The 22,507-nt window shown below is 46.7% G+C and overlaps 1 protein-coding gene across 1 annotated transcript in view; it reads right to left on the bottom strand.

The window, feature by feature from the left end:
* The window catches only part of NEURL1B (neuralized E3 ubiquitin protein ligase 1B), a 213,299-nt gene extending 191,214 nt beyond the window's left edge, over positions 1–22,085 (bottom strand). The window contains exon 1 of the mRNA XM_037907191.2: positions 21,777–22,085. Coding sequence (XP_037763119.1) covers positions 21,777–21,852 — 76 coding nt within the window. The 5' untranslated portion in view covers positions 21,853–22,085. The remainder of the gene's footprint in view (positions 1–21,776) is intronic.
* Between the last annotated feature and the right edge of the window lie 422 nt (positions 22,086–22,507).

Here is a 22,507-nt window from a genome sequence, read left to right as displayed (position 1 = left end):
GAGAGAAGAGGTGGGGAGCGGGAGCTTTTGGAACCAGTTTCTCCCAGACTTTCTCAACCTTGATTCTATATTTACACACACAGTAAAATCGTAATGGGGAGGGGAGACACAGAGTATTAGCAAAGGCAGCTAATCCATCTTTAACTGCTGTATCTATGCACAGGCCAGTGATTTACACAGAGTGACCAAATCTGGGTCATTTAAATTTTTTTACCATCATGAAAAGAAAAGGTTAGTCCCAGACATATCAAAATAATGACACATTTTATAAAACCACTACTCCTTGTCTCCTGAATTATATCCCTGCTTCCCCCATCTATTGCCTCTTCCCTCGATCCTCCCAACTTCCTGCCCTGTTTTCTCCTCCCCTGCCAAACGCACTCTGCACCTTCTCCATCTTACCAGCTCTCTGGCACTTTTGCAATTGAAAGGATATCTGTAGCATGACAACAATAGAGGGGAGCAACAGGGTCTTGAAAAACTCTGCAGCGCAAAGAGCAGGATGGAGCAGAGAACTATTACCAGCCTCTTTTCCCAGGAGTGATTTCCACTCAACACGCACTATCTGCAAGCACACACCACTCAAAGTCCTTAAAGAGGCTCTCACACCCTAGCCCACCTGAGAAGTCTAGAGAAACCTATGCAAACTGCCATCTCCATCAGAGGAGCTGCTCCCAACCCCTCATTCCTTCCACAGATGCCACTGCCACTGGCTTTAGGGAATGCCGGCAGCCTTGGGCCCAGCCCTTGACTAGGGTCTGAGGGCCCTATTCTTCTCTCTCTTGTGCAGTATTTACACCAGTTAGGGTTGCCAGGCATCCAGTTTTCGACCAGAATGCCCAGTCAAAAAGGGTCCTTGATAGCGCAAGTCAGCACTGCTGACCGGCCGCTAAAAGTCCGGTCGGTGGTGCTAAGGCAAGCTCCCTGCCTGCCCTGGCTCTGTGCAGCTCTTGGAAGCAGCCAGCATGTCTGGCTCCAAGATGGAAGGGTTGGGGGCTCCACGCGCTGTCTCCGCCCCAAGCGTTGGCTCCGCAGCTCCCACTGGCCAGGAACCGCAGACAATGGGAGCTGCGGGGCCAGTGCCTCCAGGCGTAGGCAGTGTGCAGAGCCCCCTGGCCTCTCCACCTGGGAGCTGAACATCTGGCCACTTCTGGGAGCCACCTGAGATAAGCGCTCCCTGGAGCCCGCACCCCAACCCTCTACCACACCCCAACCCCAGGTCGGAACCCCCTCCTGGAGCCCGCACCCCAAACCGCCTCCCGCACCCCAACTCCCTGCCCCAGCCCAGTGAAAGTGAGTGAAGGTGGGGAGAGCAAGCGGAGGGTGGGGCCTTGGGAAAGGGGCGGGGCAGGGGTGTTCAGTTTTGTGGGGTTAGAAAGATGGCAAGCCTAACACCAGTATGAATGTCAATTTCAGTGGAATAATTCCCTAGTTATACCAATGAAGTGTAAGAAGAATCAAGCCCTACATACGGCATCTTAAAAGCACCATTTTGCTGTTCTATCTGTAACATCTAGCAACATTTTTCATAGAAGATGATCTACATGCTACGCAGAAAGAGTCAGTGTCTGAATTAAAGGTCCATTTCATCTGGATCTGGTCCAGGGTGACCAGACAGCAAATGTGAAAAATCGGGACAGAGGTGGGGGGGGGGGGGCGGCTAGTAGGAGTCTATATAAGAAAAAGACCCAAAAATCAGGACTGTCCCTATAAAATCAGGACATCTAGTCACCCTAGGTGGGGTACATCCGACATGCCACCAAAAGAGAGACAAGTGAATCCAGAGAATTGACAAGGCCAGTAGCATCTGCGACACAACAAAAATCATTCCCAGGAGGCTGAACAACAGGAAATGCCAGGGCAGGAAATGCTTTGGTTGTTGCTATTGTCTTACAAATAAAACTTCTATTAAATGCAATTGGTCTACTAAACACTATCAAGACGTGGATGAAGGGGCAGCTTGCAGATTCCAGGCAATCAGCTCCACCAATTGACATTGCTCAGTTCATTTTCCCTTAGAACAGGGGTGGGCAAACTGCAGCCCGGGGGCCACATCTGGTCCTTCAGACATTTTAATCCTGCCCTCGAGCTCCTGCTGGTGAGTGGGGTCTGGTGCTTGCCCCGCTCCGGTGCTCCAGCCAGGGAGTGGGGTCGGGGGCTTGTCCCGCTCTGCATGTGCCATGGCTCTGTGAGGCTCCCAGAAACAGCAGCATGTCCCCCATCTGGCTCCTACACGTAGGTGCAGCCAGGGGGCTCCGCACACTGCCCCTACCCCAAGTGCCACCCCCGCAGCTCCCATTGGCTGGGAACTGAGGCCAACAGGAGCTTCAGGGACAGCTCCTGCGGAAGAGGCAGCATGCAGAGCCACTTGGTCACGCCTCCGCATAGGAGCCGCAAAGGAGACGTGCCGCTGCTTCTGGGAGCTGCTTGAGCTAAGTGCCGCCTGGAGCCTGCACCTCTGACCCCCTCCCATGCCCCAACCCCAGCCCTGATCCCCTTCCCACCCTCCGAACCCCGGTCCCAGCCCAGAGCACTCTCCTGCGTCCCCAACCCCTCATACCCAGCCCCACCCCAGAGCCAGCACCCCCAGTCGGAGCCCTCACACACACACCCCAGCCTGAACTCCTCATTTCTGGCCCTACCCCAGAGCCCACTCCCACCCCCCAGTCGGAGCCCTCACCCCCCCACACACACCCCAATTTCGTAAGCATTCATGGTCCACCATACAATTTCCATATCCAGACGTGGCCTTTGAGCCAAAAAGTTTGCCCACCCCTGCCTTAGAAAGAGGCAGATATAATATCTCCATCTGAAGACCTGAGGTAGGAAATATTTTTGAAACTGCAGCCTCCCTTGGCTTTTGGCTCCACCTTGCAAGGCATTATGGAATAGGCTGGGGGTTGGAAGGAGGGAAAGGTGCATAGCAGTAGATGACTACCTACTAGTCCTCTATCCTATCCTAAATCAAAGGGACAATGGGCACAACAGGGCAGGTCTCATCTCTCACTTCCATGATCCTGTATTACTTTGTGTTTGTAATAAATATCTGAGCTTTTGCTACCTGAGACCCCCATTATCTCCCTAGGAGCTGCTACATTCAGATTGATCAGTTCTCTCAAGAGCCACCCCTGAATTTTAGTGTCGAGAGTTGGAAGATAGGTGTTCTCGGCAGAGGGCTTCACAGTTTACAACTGCACACGCATGACTCGCACAGGAGAAGAGAAACACATGCGGATTGTTTGGAATCAAATTCACATGCTCACAGGGTGCAGACAAACAGACAGACAGGCTTAGCAAGAGTCATGTCCAATTCTTAGACATGACAAAATTCCCCTAGACAAATCCCTGCATAAGAGATGCAGTGTGGCCAACTCATGATTTTATCATGAGTCTCATGATACTTATTCTTTTCCTTAAAGCCCCAGTTCTTGGAGTCAAGTGGATGTGTGATGATTCCAGTCTTTGTTTTTAAAGAAAAAGTAAGTTTCTAGCCTTCGTGGCTATGAAGAAAGCTTCATAATGTGACCCCAGTGCACCTAAAGGCTCAAAAAGCAGAAGGCAAATAAAAAGAACACTAAATCTATTATTTTTACAGAATCTCAATCTCATGATTTTTGGTGAGCCTGTCTCGTGATTTTTGAACATTTGGGGTTGGCAATATTGGTGACGCTCAAAGGGCCCAAATCCACCAAGTCCCCAGCTAACTTCAAATACAGCTTTCAATATATCTGATACTTTTAAATCTCCAAACATCAGAGGTTTCAGGAGAGACCTGGGTCAGGACTCCTCTATTCTGTTCCAAGTTTTGGGCAGGACTAATGCTACCAATCAGAGAATGACACAGAGCTGGACCCTACCCTGTCACAGATTCCATATTCTACCTTGGGTATCAGAGTAACAGCCGTGTTAGTCTGTATTCGCAAAAAGAAAAGGAGTACTTGTGGCACCTTAGAGACTAACCAATTTATTTGAGCATGAGCTTTTGTGAGCTACAGCTCACTTCATCGGATGCATACTGTGGAAACTGCAGAAGACATTATATACATGGTCTCTGTGTATATAATGTCTTCTGCAGTTTCCACAGTATGCATCCGATGAAGTGAGCTGTAGCTCACAAAAGCTCATGCTCAAATAAATTGGTTAGTCTCTAAGGTGCCACAAGTACTCCTTTTCTTTTTACCTTGGGTAAGGCACTTCAGCCCCTCTTCCCCCCCCACCCCCCACTACAGTGCCCCCATTGTAGAATGGAGGTAATATAAACCCACCTTTGTAAAGCGCTTTGAGATCTCTCTCTCTCTATATATATATATATCTATATAAAAAATGATGAAGACTTCACACCAACCTCATGCTGGTACATCCTACTTTAGGAACACCTAGAGAGAGCAGCCTTTAATACAACAATGGATACTTTGGGTTGTACAGCAAGGACAGAGTTACACAGCAGTAAAAACATCAGCAGAGATCCCATGCACGGAGTCTAGTTCCCAGGGGTGCATTGCTCCACAGTGCAGAAGGATCAAAGTCAAGATTTGCCACGCTGCTGAAGGCTGCACAAGCCACTGAGGAGCTCCCTGCAGCCATACAGTATCAACTGCCTCTGATCAGAGGAGATATGCCAGCATGGGCAGGAGATCACGTGCCATCATCTACTTCACCAAGGGCAGGAGGAAGACACAAACATAAGGTGCGGATTGCTTATTTGTGTAGAAGTGTGTAGCGAATGTTATGAAGATAAAACCACTCAGCCCCAACACTTGCATGTTAGACACATGAAGCCCTCCCCCTACCCCCCCGAAACACATACACACACTTCCTTAGCAAATTTTTGGAGGTGTGAGGGCAGTTGTGGGGAGATCCTGAAACTTCCTTTACTATAAAGCTGAAAATGAGATAGGAGGGGAATATTGCATTGTATTGTCACAGACCTGGACACTCCCCAGACTGCTGTATTTGGATCCCAAGCCAAGCCAACTCTGGATCCTGCACTCTTCTAAGCCTTTTGAGTGAGCAGCATCCAGGGTCTGGCTCTGGCCTCCAAGGGTGCACAATTCCTAGCTGATGATCCTTCACAGAAATGGGCCCCCAGTGTCTAGGTGACCTAGTCCCCAAGACCAGCACTGAATACAATACCTCCCACCCTCCAAATCTCTCAATAGCTTAAGCACATCCCTTCACAGACCTCCACCCTCATGCATATTCTCTCTAATTTACTCTTTGGTCCTTCAGGGACATGCAACAGTTAAAAGCAAGGCACTCTGAGGCTTTGCAAAGTAACAACTTAAACACACACACATAATTCCTAGAGACTTAAAGATCTATGCAAAACCAACAAAACCCGCATGCAAAAATCTCTCCCTCTGGTGTCCTCACTGATCCAAGAAGCCTTTGGGTTTTGGTCAATCCTTTCAGGGTCCCGGGACAGTCCTCTTCTCCTGCACAGCCTTCAGATTGTCTCTGCCTACCCCACAACAATCTCGCTCTTGCTTGTTCAAGTCCAGCCAGTAGTTCCCCTTTACCTCAGAGAGTATGTGTCTTTTTAACAGCTGCTTCCAACACCTCTCTCTGACTTTTCCTTTTCTGCTGGTGCTGAATTTTCACTGCTCCAACCACCCTCCCTGAAGACAACAAAGAATAACCAGTTCCTTCAGCTTGGCCAATTTCTTTAGCATATCCATGGTATTGCCAGGGCAAAAGACCTTCCACATTAACAACTACTTTGATTGTTCTCTAGCTTCTTCCAAACCAGGAACGTAATGTGTATGACTAGGGCTACTCAGGAATTTTTCCATGAAACTTGGTTGGAAAATGCCAGTTTGTCAAAACTGGACCTTTTCACAGAAAGGTATTACTTTCTATTAAAAGGTTGTGGGGAAGATTTTTAAGGTCCAGGATAGTTGGATTTGGTTTTGGTTTTTTTGGGGGGAGTGGGGAGGGGAGAGAGACACACAGACGGACGCTTAGGAGTCTCACCTGAGGTGTGACAGACAAGGTTCAAGTCCCTGCTTCACCTCTGGCAGATGTCTCCTACATCCCAGGGGAGAAACCTGGCCACCAGGCTACTGGCTGGAGTGAGAGGGTCTCTATCTCCCCTCTTTTTCACAAATTTTTCGAAAGGGCTTGTTTTCGTTCCACACTGAATGAAAACAAGTGACAAAATCTCAAATTTTCACAAAACAGAGTTCTTGTTTTCTAGCCAGTCCTATGTGTGACATAATCCCTGTCAGCACATGGCTGATTTTAATGCACACTGAGAGTTCGAGTTATACATAGAATTCATAAAATCTGTCAGAACTCATACGCTGTACTTAGACCTATTCCCTAAACTGTCACATGTGTCTTTGCTATATTTTGGCCTGTTTGAATGTGATAGATTAGATAGAGATACACTGTGAGGAATAAAAGCATTCTATAAACGCAATGTCAAAGCACTTTACATAGCTAGTTAAGCATAAGGGACCATTGTGATCATCTAGTCTGACCTCCTGTATAATAGGCCATTTAACTTCCCCCAAATAATTCCCAGAGCATGTGCCTTTTAGAAAAGCATCCAATCTTGATTTTAAAATTGTCTGTGATGGAAAACTCTCCCCAACCCCTGGTAAACTGTTCCAATGGCTAGTTACTCTCACCATTAAAAATGTACATCTTATTTCCAGTCTGAATTTGTCTAGCTTCAATTTCCAGACATTGGATCATGTTATACCTTTCTCTGCTAGACTGAAGAGCCTACTATGAACTTTTTGTTTCCCCATGTGAGTACTTGTAGACTAATCAAATCATCTTTAATCTTTTCTTTGTTAAGTTAAATAGATTGAGGTTCTTGTGTCTGTCACTATAAGGCAAGTTTTCTAATCCTTTAATCATTCTCATGGTTCTTCTCTGAACCCTCTACAATTTATCAACATCCTTCTTGAATTGTGGGCACCTGAACTGGACACACTATTCCAGCAGCAGTTGCATCAATGCCAAATATAAAGGTAAAATAACCTCTCTAGTTGTACTCAAGACTCCCACATGCATACATCCCAGAACTGCATTAGCTCTTTTGGCTACAGTATCACCATGGGAGCTCATGTTCAGCTGATCATCCACCATGACCGCCAAATCTTTTTCAGAGTCACTGCTTCCCAGGACAGAGTCCCCCACTGAATGAATAGCCAAGTTTTATGGATGCCTCAGTTTTCCCCACAGAGGCCATAAGGGACTTACCCAAGTTCACACAGCAGGTCAGTGGCAGAGTCAAGAACAGAACCTAGGTCTCCCAACTTTCAGATTCACATACAGTGCCCTGGAACCAGCTGTCTAGGCATAACTGCATATTACATTCCCCTATTGTCTAATTATAGTAATCCTACTTACGTTATAGAAATACATGTTTTACACAAACCCAAACTCCCATCTGACCTTTGCATGGGTCCTAAATTTGTACTTTCAAGTGCACATTACACTTCATTAGCCTCTCGTATGAGTTTTCCAGAGACACAATGGCATAACAGCAGCAGAGCCTCTGAGCCAAGCCCTGGAAAAGACGGCAACTTTAAATAGCCTCTTTGTCTTGCTTTTCCTTGCTGAACTGTTGTACATATTTAGCATCAAGTTTCAATTTGATCAGAGACCCAGAAATAGAGACAATGGGGGGATGAATTTCAGTATCGCTTCACTGTAAAGCACCCCCCCCACTTTGCCCCCACCACCCTACACGCTTTTAAGAGTTTGAAAATATCTCCTGTTTAGAAATATTTGGGACCAGCTGGCTCAGAGTCAGTAATTGGAGACACCCTTTCACTCTTAAGTGACCACTTCAAACCCAGACCACGTCAACAGCGAGTGGAATTTGTCATCTTCTTGCCTACATAAAATGGGTTAACTGGGTGACTAGGAATTGGACTAGGCCCCCAAGTCCACATCCAAGAAGCCACCACACTAAGCCCCTGTGTTGGCAGCATCAAACTAAGCTGCTCTCACACCCACAGAGGTGGCCTCTCCAGGAATGAGACACATTGGTAATGGAGAGGCCTCTGGGGGAAAGCTGGAACTGGTGATGGTAGGAAATGTTAGCATATTATGAGTTTTGTCTCACAAGCCCAATGCCCAGCTGTCAGCAGAGCCATTACAAAGTGTGCCAGCTCACGGGGTGGACAGTGTTTGTCCAAGAGTATCCCGAGGCTCACTGTCAGGGAATGACAAAGTAATGGTAGTGACCACGCAGCTGTGAGTAACTCTTTAGCATGGGATATTCCAAAGCGCATGCAGCAGGTCCCATATTGAAACAATGCAGATGGAGCATCTAGGGGTTCAGAAAACTTAGTCCATACACACTTCAAATAGATGTGGGACAGCAGGTTTTTGAAAGGATACAAAATGTAGGCAAAAAGAAAAGGAGGACTTGTGGCACCTTAGAGACTAACAAATTTATTTGAGCAATGTCATTAAATGCATGCAGTATTCCCCTCCATCCAACATTCTTCAAACATGCTGCTCAATCATCTCTAAAAATGTGCCCAGTTTTACCATTAAAATATTGTGGGACTATACTTTAAAGTAGAATGGAAGTTTATAGACTGATCTATTGTACTTCCATGCATGAAGAAGCCTTGTAAGAAACAAACAGTATATATATACACACACACCATAAAATGAGTGACTGGACTCAAAGCATGGTTGGGTTCTTCATGCTTAACATGAATAGAGCTGATCTATTTTTAGCTCTATTGACATTGTCCCCTGGAGCCTAATGTGGGCAGGTTAGCTCCAAACTGAGCTGGTGTTAATCCAAACAAGACCAACAAAGCATGACACGCACTGTGTGGGGGAACTGATTGTTGTACAGAACGTTTTGGCATCAGGGTTGACTGGCTTCGAACAAGACGTACGGCATTAAGGACACAACGTGGGTGAATAACCCCACTCAACATCTCTGGCTGAATGTATCAGGAGTTGCAGGTTACCAGCCAAAATTGTTTTTAAACACCATGAAATATCCAGTTATTATTGCACCAGCCACCATCTGGACAGATCAGCTAGGTAAGGACAGGACAGAATTTGAGCCCGTTGTCCCCTCTCTCTGGGCAGCAAAGACATTCAAAGTAATAGGGCAGCAAAAATCAGCCTAACTAACAGCCAAGTTTCCGCTTCACAGGCAGAATCCGATTCTCAACGCAAAACCCAGCCAGCTGTTTTGCTGGGGTTCGGTGCCACCGAGCCCCAGGATCCATTTCCACCTTTGATTTGGGCTGCACAGGACAGAGTCAAGTGGAACATTCGCCTTTTGGTAGCGTGATCCTCCTGTTTCCACAGCACCAGGGCCTTGAAGGAGACTCTAAAATCACTGCTAGTTCATTCATGGATTTATTCTTCCAAGAACTGGCTAGAGGGGAGGAAGTGATTCTGCCTGGAAGGAAACATTTGATGGAATTCCAACTCTGCAAACTAGAGCTGGGCCCAAGGCAACCCTGCCAGCCATGTGATTCCAGAAACATTAGAGGGGCTTCATCTCTAACTTCCCACCCTCCTAGGCTCCTCGGCATTCTCCCAACACACTTCCATGGCAGGACAGTCCAACACATCCTCATCCGCACAGCTAGATGAGCTCCAAGCAGCTGTCAGTCTTGGTTGGGCAGGGGTTAGCCAGGCTCTCAGGAGTAAGATTGTGCCACCCACCCAATAACAAGGCAGAGGAATGTGTCACCCTCTTGCTCATCGTTGTTTTAAGTGACAACCACACCATGAGAGGCCCCAACACAAGGTTTGGAGCCACAGGGCAATAAGCACCCCCATGCTGGGTGGTCAGTGGGTTACAGTGACAGGAAGGTGGCTCAGGTCTGAGACCTGCCCCTGTGTGCATAGCAGGCCAACCATTCCTGGGGGCAGGACGAGAGATGGCTTTTGAGGAACTTGGCGGTGACTCTCATTGCAATAAGAAAAACAAAGCTCAACACTGGTTAGAGCCCATGGCCTTATAGGACTCCACAGTGGTTAGACACTTTGACAACGGGGACAGGACGCAGTTAACAGAGACCCCCAGCCACCAGTGCTTTCAGAGCAGCAGGATCTGAATTGTGTGTGGCAGCATTCCCAGTGACCACAGCATGCAGCGATGGCACCCAAAATTACCGTGGCAGGTTTCCTATCCACTGCCAAAGTGACTTTAAGTTCCAATACCTACTCCTATCTCCCCCCTCACTTTCTTCCCAGAAAGAGCTAGTAGGGCACTGAGAAAAGGAGGACTTGTGGCACCTTAGAGACTAACAAATTTATCTGAGCATAAGCTTTCGTGAGCTACAGCTCACTTCATCGGATGCATTCAGTGGAAAAAAGGCAGCAACAGTTTACACAGGCCTCTCAGTACAGGATTGCCCCTCCCTCCATCGATCAGGTGTCCCCCCTGGCTGCAGGCTTGATGGCTTCCCAAGTCTGGCTCCATTGCTCATTTCCTGTCCTATAAAGGGACACAGCACCAGCAAGAGCAAATATTCCACAGTCCCCAGTGATTTTGCCAGCCAGCATTTTCAGCGGCCTAGTAAGTATGGTAACTTGATTTAAATGACCCAACAACCAGCATTACATTCCGGCTCAAGCTGAGCCCTTGCAGAAGCAGTAATGTGAGTGAATGGAAGGTTAACATATTACTCAAGGGGGGGGAATGGGGAAAATAAGAATCATACAGAAATATCTTTTGTCCCACGCCTTTGCTACCCAGAATAAACGGGGCTGGGCCAAGACATTGTTCCCAGAGCATGTAGAAACAGTGGGAGCTAAGCACACCACACCGTCTACAAAGGATAGAAGGAAGAGGCTGCTGTTATGATGCTTTCCATGACTTTTCTGCAGGCTAGCTTGGAAAAGCACAGTGTCCCAAACTGTTCAGAAAAGCAAACACGCAGTGGAATTCAGTTTGAGACAATTCAAAGTTACACAGCTTTCACTGCTGGACCTAAGATCTAACAGACATGCACTTGCCAGTCTGCTCATGTTCCAATCCAGAGGCTCAAGATGAAACTGCAGGAAGCAGGCCAGTCAGTGTCAGAGCAGAGTCAGCATGCAGGTCGCCTTCTGCAGTACCTTTGTGGCCCCATAGCTCAGCCCAGTGTCTTTGGAGTTGGTATTCTTGGGGCTGCAAGATCACTTCAGCATCATTTAGCAAACACTGTGGAGTGCCTTTTAAATAATTTTTTACACCTACTGAGCGGCGGTCTGGTCTAGTGGAACATGCATGGGACTAAGAGCCAGGAACTCCTCAAGAGCTAGCCCTGGCTCTGCCCCAACTTGCTGTGTGACTAAGTTATTTGCGTCTGAATTTTCAGTAGCTTGGACATTCACAAATAGCCACTGGGTCCAAGCGAGAGCTGGGCACAAAGCCGGGCACTTGGCTAATCCAAAGTTGCTCAGCACCCAATGACAGGGTAGGGGACTGGCTTCCAAACTGGTTTCTGAGCACCCAGATCAGCCCCTGTCACATCAGAGGCAGGACAAGCCAGGAAATGCTGTTTAAGAAGGTGATAACTCTGCAGCTCTTCACTGACAGCATGTGTACCCCAACGACAGGTACACACAACATAAGGACCCCACACACACTGGGGAAAGAGGATTTATTAGGGGTTTGTAGGTTTAGTAAAGGGAAGGAGGGAAGAGACAAAATTGGGATAGGGAACTGGGGAAGAATGGTGGGAGGGAGACACATCAGGGTTTGCGGAGAAGATCACCCAGGGGTTGGAGGACAGCATCAGAAAGAGGCTGCACAGGTCAGTCAAAATGCAACAGTGAGCTAGACAAAGAGGGCTACAGAAGCCATAGTTTCTCAGAAAGGAGAAATTGATTTAAAGGACGTGTGTGAAACAGAAGCAGCCTCGCTCCTCCTGCCCAGAGCTCATAAGGGATTCAATGCAGGAACATGCCTCAAACACCCGGACAAGCCATTGTCAGATGGATCCATCTAGAAGAGCAGTTCTCCAACTTAATTGCACCGCAACCCCCTTCTGACAACAAAAATTACTACACGACCCCAGGAGTGGGAACCGAAGCCTGAGCTTGCCGCCCTGGGTTGGGGGGGAGCAAAATCCCAAGGGCTTCAGCCTCAAGCAGGGAGCATGTAACCTGAGCCTTTGGGGCTTCGGCTTCAGCCCCAGGCAGCGTGGCTCAGGCTTCAGCTTTGGCTCCAGCCCCCAGCAAATCTAACGCCTGCGCTGTTGACCCCATTAAAACGGGGTCATGACTCACAATTTGAGAACCCCTGATCTAGAAGAACTGTACACAAGCAGAGAGGAGAAAGCACAAATGCTAAGAAGAGAAGAGACAATGGGATGGGTTAGGAAGGTTTAGATGATACATGCCTTACATTTCAGAGGACTTCACAATAGTGTGACTGGGATAAGAATGCAAATTCTATTTTCCATAGATTTGCAGCAAACATCATGCAGGTCAAATTAGAAGCTCAATCATTTCTCAGCTCCTCCCCCTGTACTCTAGCCCTGGGTTCCCCACATAGCCCTGCCAATGAACCTCAGTCCTGACCTGGAACACCACTGGGACATGCACCTCTGAAGAGAAGTCATAGATCAAGCCCAACTGTGGGGTAATTCTTACACTGACACAGAGGGTCAAATCCAGCTCCTCTTATTCACGCAACACTCCCGCTGCATAAGACGAACAGAATCTGACTCAGAATATGAAGTAATTCAGAAATGTCCTGACACAAAAGCGTTCTTGACATTCAGCAGGATTTTTGTCCACTGCTCCTCAGAAAGCAGGTGAGATGCTGGATTAGTTCAGTTGCTTTGAAGGAAAGATTTGGAACTAAAAGGATAAACCCCTCAGTGTTACACAGAAGGTCAGAGATCTCACTGACCCTGTACTCTCCCTCAGAGGACTTCTCCTGTCAAAGTGGAGATTAACCCTTCAAGATTTGGAGACCTCCTGCAAGTTCCACTCAGGAAGTTAAAGCAGACATTGGGACTCCCATCAGAGTCAGGTGGCACCACAGACAACAGACAAGCACCCAGCTCTCACTCTGAACGTCTGCATTCAGCCACAGAAGTGAGTTTGTCCTGTCAGTCAGCATCCTGCACCAGAACTTCACTCCTACTCCCAATGGCACAAGTCGGCACCTCAGCAGCAGGCAGGCTAAGAAGGAGCAATTAAACATCAGCCTGAGCTGTCCAGAAACAGGTAATCAAATGGCTGGTTTGTATTAGTTGCACAGCTAAACAGTCTTGGGCCATCAACTTTTGAAGCCTAACCCCTGATCCCCAAAGAGAAAAACTTCCCTCTCGCCTTCACTATATCCAGCCCACCCACACACACAGTGAATGGACAAGGGATGAGAATCCAGCTTTACTGCTAGACCATGATCCATCGTCAGTGGCTGCTTTTTACTATATCCCACTCAAATACAAGGCACAATTTGATATTAGAGGATTTTCTGCTTGGTAGTTATTTGCATTAGGTTTGATTATGCTCATTTCCTCAAGCACTGGGTTTACAGCATCTTTTTCCGGGCCTTCACTGTTCTCTGTATCTTTACAGTTACGAGGGAGCAGAATTGAATTTCTAACTGCAGGCTGCTCTCTAGTGGGGAATGTGCCCTCCTGCAGGCTAGGAAAAAAAAAAAAAAAAGTCTCTACACTGTAAGTCAGGCCTCCATATTCACTCCCAATAAAAAGCTCTGGAAGGTAGAAGTGTGATGATTGCCCTATTGCTCTGGGGCAAAGTCACAGTTATGGGATTGAAGCTGAAGGATGCAGGCAGCGAGAGAGAGAGAGAGAGAGAAATTCTGTAGAATGGTTAAGGAGTAATAGGTTAGAATCATAGAAATGTAGGGCCGTGAGGGACCTTGAGAGATGATAAAGTCCAGCCTTCTGCATTGAGGTAAGACCAAGTAAACCATCCTTGACAAGTGTTTGTCCAACCTATTCTTAAAAGCCTCCAGTCATGGGGATTCCACAACCTCCCTGAGAAGCCTATTCCAGAGGTTAGCTACGCTTATCGTTAAAAAGATTCACTTAATATCTAACCTGAATCTCCCTTGCTGAAAATTAAGCCTATTACTTCTTGTCCTGCCTTCAGTGGAGATGGAGATCAATTGATCACCGTCCTCCTCATAACAGCCCTTAACATATTTGAAGACTGTTATCAGGTCCCTCCTCAGTCGTCTTTACTCAAGACTAACATGCCCAGTTTTGTTTCTTAACTTTTCCTTATAAATCAGCTTTTCTAAACCTTTTATCATTTTCGTTGCTCTCCTCTGGACTCTCTCCAATTTGTCCACATCTTTCCTAAAGTGTGATGCCCAGAACTGAACACAGTACACCAGCTGAGGCATTAATTAATCCATTATAACACCCAGATCCTTTTCTGCAGTATTACCAGTGATTCCCCATTTTGTAGTTGTGCATTTGACTTTTCTTTCCTAAGCATAGTACTTTGCACTTGTCTTTATTGAATTTAATCTTGTTGATTTCATACCAATGCTGCAATTTGTCAAGATTTTGAATTCCAATCCTGTCCTCCAAAATGCTTGCAACCCTCCCAGTTTGGGGTCATCCTCACATTTTATAACCATACTCTCCACTCCATTATCCAAGTCAATATTTTCATTAAATGACTAGCACCAGACCTAAGACTGGTCCCTGCTGGACCCCACTAAATGCCCCTTCCAGTCTGCCAGCAAACCATTGATAATTACTCTCTGACTACAGTCTTTCAACCAGATGTGCACACACCTTATAGTAATTTCATCTAGATGGCATTTCCCTAGTTTGCTTATAAGACTGTCATATGAGACTGTGTCAAAAGCGGTTACTAAAAATCAAGATATATCATGTCTACCGCTTCCCCTTTCCACTAGGCCAGTAACCCTGTCAGAGAAGAAAATTAGGTTGCTTTGGCCTGATTTGTTCTTGACAAATCCATGCTGGCTATTCCTTATCGTATTATCCTTTGGGTGCTTACAAACTGATTGCTTAATAATTTGATACAGTATCTTTTCAGGTATTGATGTTAGGCAGACTGGTCCATAATTCCCCAAGTGCTCTTTGTTCCCCTTTTCAAAGATAGGTCCTAGGTCTGTCCTTCTCCAGTCCTCTGGGACCTCGAAGATAATTGCTAATGGTTCTGCGATTGCTTCAGCTAGTTCCTTAAGTACCCCCCAGGGTTTCTCAAATGCGGCCACTGTCGCTGCATGTGGCCACCAGAGCCTTTCCTTGCAGCCACAGCCATCTGGGCTGTGATGGGGGAGGGGCCCCCTCAAAGCAGTGGCCCCTCTCCCAGAGCCACCAGCAGTGGTTGGGCCCTGCCCCCCTCCAGAGAGAAAAACTCTGGAGGTGCAGAGAGCTGGTGAATTCCCCACTTTCCCAGGAATAGCGGTGGCAGGCTTCAGCCACGGGGCTTCGGGCTCTGTCCATCCAGTGGCAAGCTCTGGTTCCAGGCTCCAGCCCCAGGCTCACCACCCCCGCCATCATCCCTAGGCCCCGCTCCCTGCCCACCTCCCCATTCAGGACTTAAATTTGTCCCAGGGCTTGCCAAGGCTGAGTAAGTCTGCTGTGAAAAGTGATATGAACAAACATACAAATATCATTTTTCACAGCAGAAGACTTACCAGCTAGCAAGTCTTACAAGAAGAAAAAAGCACAACCAAAAAAGCAAAAGAAACAACAACAAAAAGACAAGAACATGCAAAGCGCCTTATTTGTGTTTCTATTCCGTTTAGGTCCAGTAAATAATAGAGACAACTGTACATTAGGTTTATTACTGAGTCTGAAAAAAAAACAAACCCTACATAAATAAATTACAATGTTTTGAACATGTATGTGTGCATATTTATTTGCTTTTCCAAAAGGTAATTAAGTATTTTAGGAAAAATTGTCAGCGCGGCCACCAGCAAGACTTGGTGGTCGCACTGAGGCCACCAAAATACTTGTTGTGAGAACCCCTGCCCTAGGGTGAATTTCAGGAGGCCTTGCAGACTTGAATACATCTAAATATTCTTTAACTGATTCTTTCCCTATTTTGGCTTGTGTTCCCCTTGCTGTTCATATTAATTATGTTGAGTATCAGGTCACCATTAATCTTTTTAATAAAGGCTGGAGAAAAATAGGCATTAGATACCTCAGCCTTCTTGATGTCATCAGTTATAGGCTCTCCTTGCCCGTTAAGTACAAGGCCAACACATTCCTTCATCTTTCTCTTGCTTCTCATATATTTATAGAGCCTCTTCTTATTGCCTTTTATGTCCCTTGCTAGGTGTAACTCATTGTGTATCTTAGTCTCTCTGATTTTGTCCCTATTCTTTTGCACACCTCCTTGGCAATTCAACAACATTTCCACTTTTCGTGTCATTAAAGAGCTCCTGATGGAGCCGAATCTTTCCTTCACATCTGGACAGTTTGCTGTTGTGCCTTTAATGCTGAATAATGGGAGGAGATGAAGGTGAGAGAAATTAGGCTGAACAACAGGAAAGTTTCCTACCACGCAACCGTATGAGACTGTGGAAGAGTCACTCACGGGAAGTGTTGGGAGCCTCAGCTCCTGAAGCCATTTGGAAGTGACTGGAGCTGCTGGAGGTCTAATCCTCTCTTAGCCAGGACTTGGAGAAAAGCTCAGCTAAGGCCTTTCTGCAAACTCTACTTGGTAAGATTCTATGACTGGGAGAACAGTCCTGCCCTGACACAGGGGCCTGTGAATAAACACAACACTAGAGAGCAGCCCAAGCTCCACAGACTGGATCCAGATCTAACCTCCCTAGACGGAGAGTTTTTGGACCTGTAGGTTGAATCTGTAGGTTGCATCCCCATTTTACACAAATATCCCCCTGGAGTTCTTCTGAACATAGCCTACTGTAACATACCAGCTGGGTGCAGTGCATAACAATGAGTGTGATATGTCCCACCAGTGGCCGGGCCCAAGGAGAATATAAGGGTTCCATCTGTATTACCCTATCAAGTAAGTGGTAGAAGCCTGTGTTGTTGGAGGAAAGAACTAGGGTTCCAGTCCCAGCTCCTGGGTGTGTTTACATTAGAGAGATTTATGGGACAGTAACTTGTGTGCGTTGTCTGCATTTTGTCATTTACCATTCTATATTGCCAGTGACAATTCAACTCGGTTATGTAGCAAAGTCGTCGTGCCCACCACCTCACTGATTTTATAACGTCACACTCTCAGATCCTCCAGAAGATTGATTCCCAGTATGTCCTGCTTTCTACCAAACTAGAAACACCACAGAAATAGCGCCGCTCCCTCCCTCCATCTCCCTCTCGATGTCATTATATCCAGTTCTGTCTGAAACCAGAAAATTCAGAGGAGCACAAGAAAATTAAATAAATAGCCCAGCAAAAGCTACCCAAACTTATTTTGAGTTTCATAAGTGGCTTGAGATCAGTTTGAGCTTTGGCCACAAGTTCCCATCAGTTCTCATTTTACCCAAACCATTTTACTTAAGCTTACAGCTCAGAGTGACTGGCAGCTGTAACAACAACACACTTGCTATTATAAAATAAATTAAATATTTTCTCTCATATCCTGGAAGGAAATTAGCCCTTACAGTGAGGATTACCATACATAGAAGAGCTGAGAAAGTCAAAACCCTAAGCCTTCAAACCATTGACATTTTTCATTTCAAAACAAAGAAAAACCTCAGCAGGCAATTTCACCAGGTAAGGCTTTCTAAATGGAAAGAGATAAAAACAACAGCTAATATTATCCCCCTGACAACTGGTTGGCCAAGCCGATGCCATAGGCTGCCTGGCCAGGCCAGTAGAAAGAAACCATATGACAAAAACCACCTGTAACTTCACTTGAAATAAAAGTTGTTATAAATTAAGAAGTATAAACATCTTCAAAGCCAGTCAAGTGTCAGAGGACAATAAATGGATTTGTTTAGAATATCTGTGTTTAGCATAAAAATCAGGAAAAATCTTATTTTCAACTTCAGTAAAGTTCAGCCAAAAATATTTAGTGCTTAACAAACCAGAGAGATCATAACAATCACAGAAGCATGTCTGAGAAAACACAGAGGCTAGTTTAGAACCCACTCCTGCAAACACTTGCCAGTCTCATTGAAGTCAATGGAACTATAGCAAGCACTACGACCCCCTGTGAGTGTTTATAAGATCTGGTTCCAAGTATGGACAATCCACAAACTCTCTGCATCAATCTTAGAATTTACACACACTGACTATAAAGAGGAACTTCAGCTGAGACCGGCATGATCTATTGGCCAGAGCATAGCACTGGAAGACAGGAACTCCTGGGAGCACGCACACTCCCGGGGAGAAAGCACATGCCCCAAACTGTGCACACTCAGAACGAGAGCCCAGGATCATCCCAGAGATGTGTTCAGCAAACATGCCAAGCCCAGCAAGGAAGATGTCGAGCTAGTCATGTGTGACAAGGCTAAAATAGAATCTACTACAAAGGAATACAGTATAGCAACCTCTCCGAGCATGAGAAGGCTAAACAGCTACCCAGACATGAATGCTTTGGTAAACAAGACCCCATGTCCTATGCAGCACATTAAACCTAAGTTATGCAGCAGCATCTCAGGAATAACGTGGTGGGGATCCCACAAACCCTCGCTGCCACTCAAGTCTAGTCCGAGCCATACAGTGCTCCTTATTTTCTATTTAAGGCCATTTATTTCACGCTGTCCCGACTTGAAATTTTCAGCAGGTTGCAAAACTGCCCCCCAGAAGTTGTTAAAAGGAAAATTGGTGGTTTGAGCACGGGAGTAGGGGACAAGTGGGATTTTTGGCACTCAGGAAGGTGTGGCGGCTGGTTTGGGTTAGTGAAACTCAGGATGCAGCTGAGGCTTTTTGGGGAAGGGATTCATTTCGTCTTTCCACTCCCCTTACTGGGTAAGGAGGAGGCGATTTTACATTTGAGGGGAGAAGGGGATTTGAATTCTTTGTTCCCCAACTTTTCACAGCAATTAATTATCCCTCTGTACCCTACATCAATACCGGCTACCACATCCAACAATGACAAATGTGCACATTAACCTATTTCTGCTAAAATGATAAGGAATGAAGTAGTTAACATTGACATCTAAATTATCATCGTTTGGCATCAGAGTTAATATTCCAGAAATATGAATAGGGCAGGTCACACCTCTCTGAGCTTTTCTTTTAGGCAGTCTAAAGACTCAGTAGCATCAGTTAATGTTTTGAAGGATATTTTCACAACCAGAAGGGCTAGACACTTGGATTTTTAACTGAAAACAGATTATGAAGCACAGTTATGTATTAATTGTAAAATAACCTTCAGTTACACAGCAATGTAATTACATTACACATATGCTCCTAATAGTAACTAATCAGCCCAAAGCAAGTACACTGCCAGCAGCCCACAGGAAAAAACACATGAGCCCACTGAAAAAAAAAACAAACAAACAAAAAAAAAAACAAAGCCAGCATTTGTCCAGAGTGTCAGCTGGTTAGCAACTTGATTAGCATTTAATCCTCAAACTGCCAGCAACACCCTGTGTGGGTCCCCTCCTTTGATATATATAAAATACACTCTCATGCTCAATCTTGCTCAGCACAGTTTGGGATAGCAATAACCAGTCTGAAAAAGGGATCCAAGCCACAAACTATTTGTACCTTCCCTCCCCCGACTTTTTTTTTTTTTTTTTTTTTTTAAGGTGGTGGGGAGTGTTACACGCTCAACTTCCAAACTTACTGCAGCTTCAGGCTGACCAGACAATCACCTGCTGTATTGCACACTTCTTGCGGGAGGGGGCAGAAATGATCAGGCTGCCTCTTCTCCTGAAATCAAGCCCCTTTTTCCTGTTACAGTAGATGGCACTCAGTACCAGCAGTGTGCTGCCTAACGTGGGGAGGGAGTGCAGACCAGCGCAACATTTCTGCCTTTTATCTGGGAAGTGAACAGTACAGCTTCTCTCGAGTGGTTTATACCACGTTCCTCATTACAAGATCCAAATGCCCTTCTCTCCCCCCGTACACTATCCTGCATGGAAGGTCGGATCACGGAGTCTTACTGTTCAAGATCAGCAACTGCCATTACACATTCATAGGAGAATCTCATGCATTTTATTTACATCACATTGCTGTCATATTTCTGATAGCAAAAGAACGGTTATAATTTTTTCTGAGAAAGAGGGGGAAGACAAACAAGTTCATTAAATCTATTTAAGGAAGTCAGTAAACAACATCAAGGACATAAAAAACTGACTATTTAATATTAAATATCAGGAGAGGGGAGTTGGTAACTGAGCATTATTTAAAAATTCACCTAAACTAGACGTTATACGTCTGCCCAATGCTTGACTAAGTGACAAGGTGGGTGAGGTAATATCTTTTATTGGGCCAACTTTTGTTGGCAAGAAGTTGGTCAATAAAAGATATTACCTCACCCACCTTGTGTCTCTAATATCCTGGGACCAACATGGCTACAGCAACACTGCACAGAACTCTGTTATTCTAAATGCATTAGGAGCATACACAAGGCCTGAGGCCCAGGACGGATTAATAAAAGACAAGTACTGCCTTGTTGAAACTTAACACAATAATAATAATTGAAGTATTAATTTGCATTAGCTAAAAATGGGTTGTATTACCACACAGGATTTTTCATGTTATGATGCACTAGTATTTTATAGTGGTTGGCTGAGCTCAGATACCAGCATCCTTTAAATCCAGCCAATCAGATGTCTCTCTATTGGCCTTAGCAGAACCATGGAAACAAGGGGGATGCAAAAAGGAAGCAGGCAGGATAATAAAAGCACTAAGAGATAACCTGGCACCCAATGACAAGGACACTGTTGACTGATTTGTCTTCTTAGATCATGCTTTACCAGTCTGAGTGAGCTTGGATTGGCAGAGAGCTTTGATGTGAACTGCTGTTTGAATCTCAGAGGGTGGATCTGGCAAAACTCTAGTATCCTGGGCAATAACTGCAGAGCAGAGTATACACAATTCTTAGGAGAGGGAAGTTGCAGGGGGGGAGGGAGGGAGATACAACTTTGATACTGTTACCATTAAGATAGATCAGGGACTCAAGCCACAGTGACCCCCCTACTGCCTGCCCAAATAAAGTTTGACAGGTGTACCACACCTTAGAGTCTAGCTACTTTAGGACACCAGACTTTTAAAACGTGTTTTGAACTCCCTATATAGCTTATTTAATTTTAAAAATAAAACATTAATCCAAATAAAGTAAGAAGCATTCCTACCCTTTCCATATTTACTACGATACCTTGAAAACCTCCCCTTGAACCTAACAGGAAAGTCTGGAGTTTTTTCAGACAATGAGGCAGATATCAGGTCTCACTAACTGACCTGTCAGTGGTGGATTTCTGAGTGTTAACCAACAAACATCCTTTGGAAAACACTACAACATTTAAAAAAAAAAGTCAAAGAAATATACATGGGAAGAGCGATCTGAATTTGTTGACCTTTCCTTTCACTCTGTCTGAGGGTAGGCCAAATATCTTTCTATGGGCTCCCCTTATTTAAAATATATGCCCAGATTTCCACGTTCAAATGCAATAGGTATTTGTTCCATTTCACTGATAAAAGAGGCTGGGCAAAAGCAGCGACACCCTGGTACCCAGGATGGGTGGGATGCACGCGTTCTCCAAACCCACACACTACATTGCAAAACCCACGGCCCCCACTCACTAGCCAGGGCACGAACCCCACGGTCACCCGGGGCCCAGCACCACACCCCGGCACGGCTCGCCTGCAGTGGGAGCTGGGGTGGCCGCAGAGCCAGCACTGGGCACTCGGGAGGAGACCCGCGCTCCCCGCTGCGGTTGCACTCACCGAAGCGGATGCCCGGGTTCTGGCTGACACTAAAGCGGCTTGCGGACCCTGCAGGGACGGACTCGGCGTTCCCCATGGCTCCGGCTCCCCTCCTCTCTGTCAGGCTCCTCCGTGGGGCGGGGCGCTCGGGGGTCGCAGGGGCTGCAGGCGCTGGACGAAGCAGCGCGCGGAGCTCCGGGGGCTCTGGCACTTGGCAGCCTGGGGCTCTCCCGCCGGATCGCGCGTTCAAACCCCGCAGCCAGCCCGACACGTGGGATCGGCCTCCCCCCTGGCTCCGGGACAAACCAATCGGCGAGGCCGGGCTGGGCAGCGCACCTGCCAAGCGGGCTGCCTGCAGGGAGAGCCCCGTTGGCGCACAGCCCGCCCACGCGTGACGCCCGGCCGCCGAGGCTGCGCGGGTACGGATAGGGGTGGGAGCAGCGGGGCTGGCTCAGGAGCTTGGGGGGCAGGAGCATTCCTCCGCCCCCAAACTGGGGGCTCTGCGGGCTGGCCGCGCGTGAGACCCCGGGAGGGGGCCGGGCTGCAGCTCCTGCAGATTTTGAAATGTCCCAGGGCCCTGAGGGGGAGGGGTGCAGCCTGCCCTAGGATCCAGCTGTCCCTGCGAGGGGCTCCGGCTGGCATGGAGGCAGTAGTACTGTACTACCCACCGCCAGGCTGCTGGAGCTCACCCACACCAGCTGCATTTCCCTGGGCAGAAAGGGCGCTCCCGGATTTCCAGCCACGTATCTACT

The sequence above is a fragment of the Chelonia mydas genome, chromosome 8 (genome assembly GCF_015237465.2).
Source record: "Chelonia mydas isolate rCheMyd1 chromosome 8, rCheMyd1.pri.v2, whole genome shotgun sequence".
NCBI lineage: Eukaryota > Metazoa > Chordata > Testudines > Cheloniidae > Chelonia > Chelonia mydas.
The sequence above is the reverse complement of the archived record's forward strand: the minus strand, read 5'-3'. Positions and strand labels throughout refer to the sequence as shown.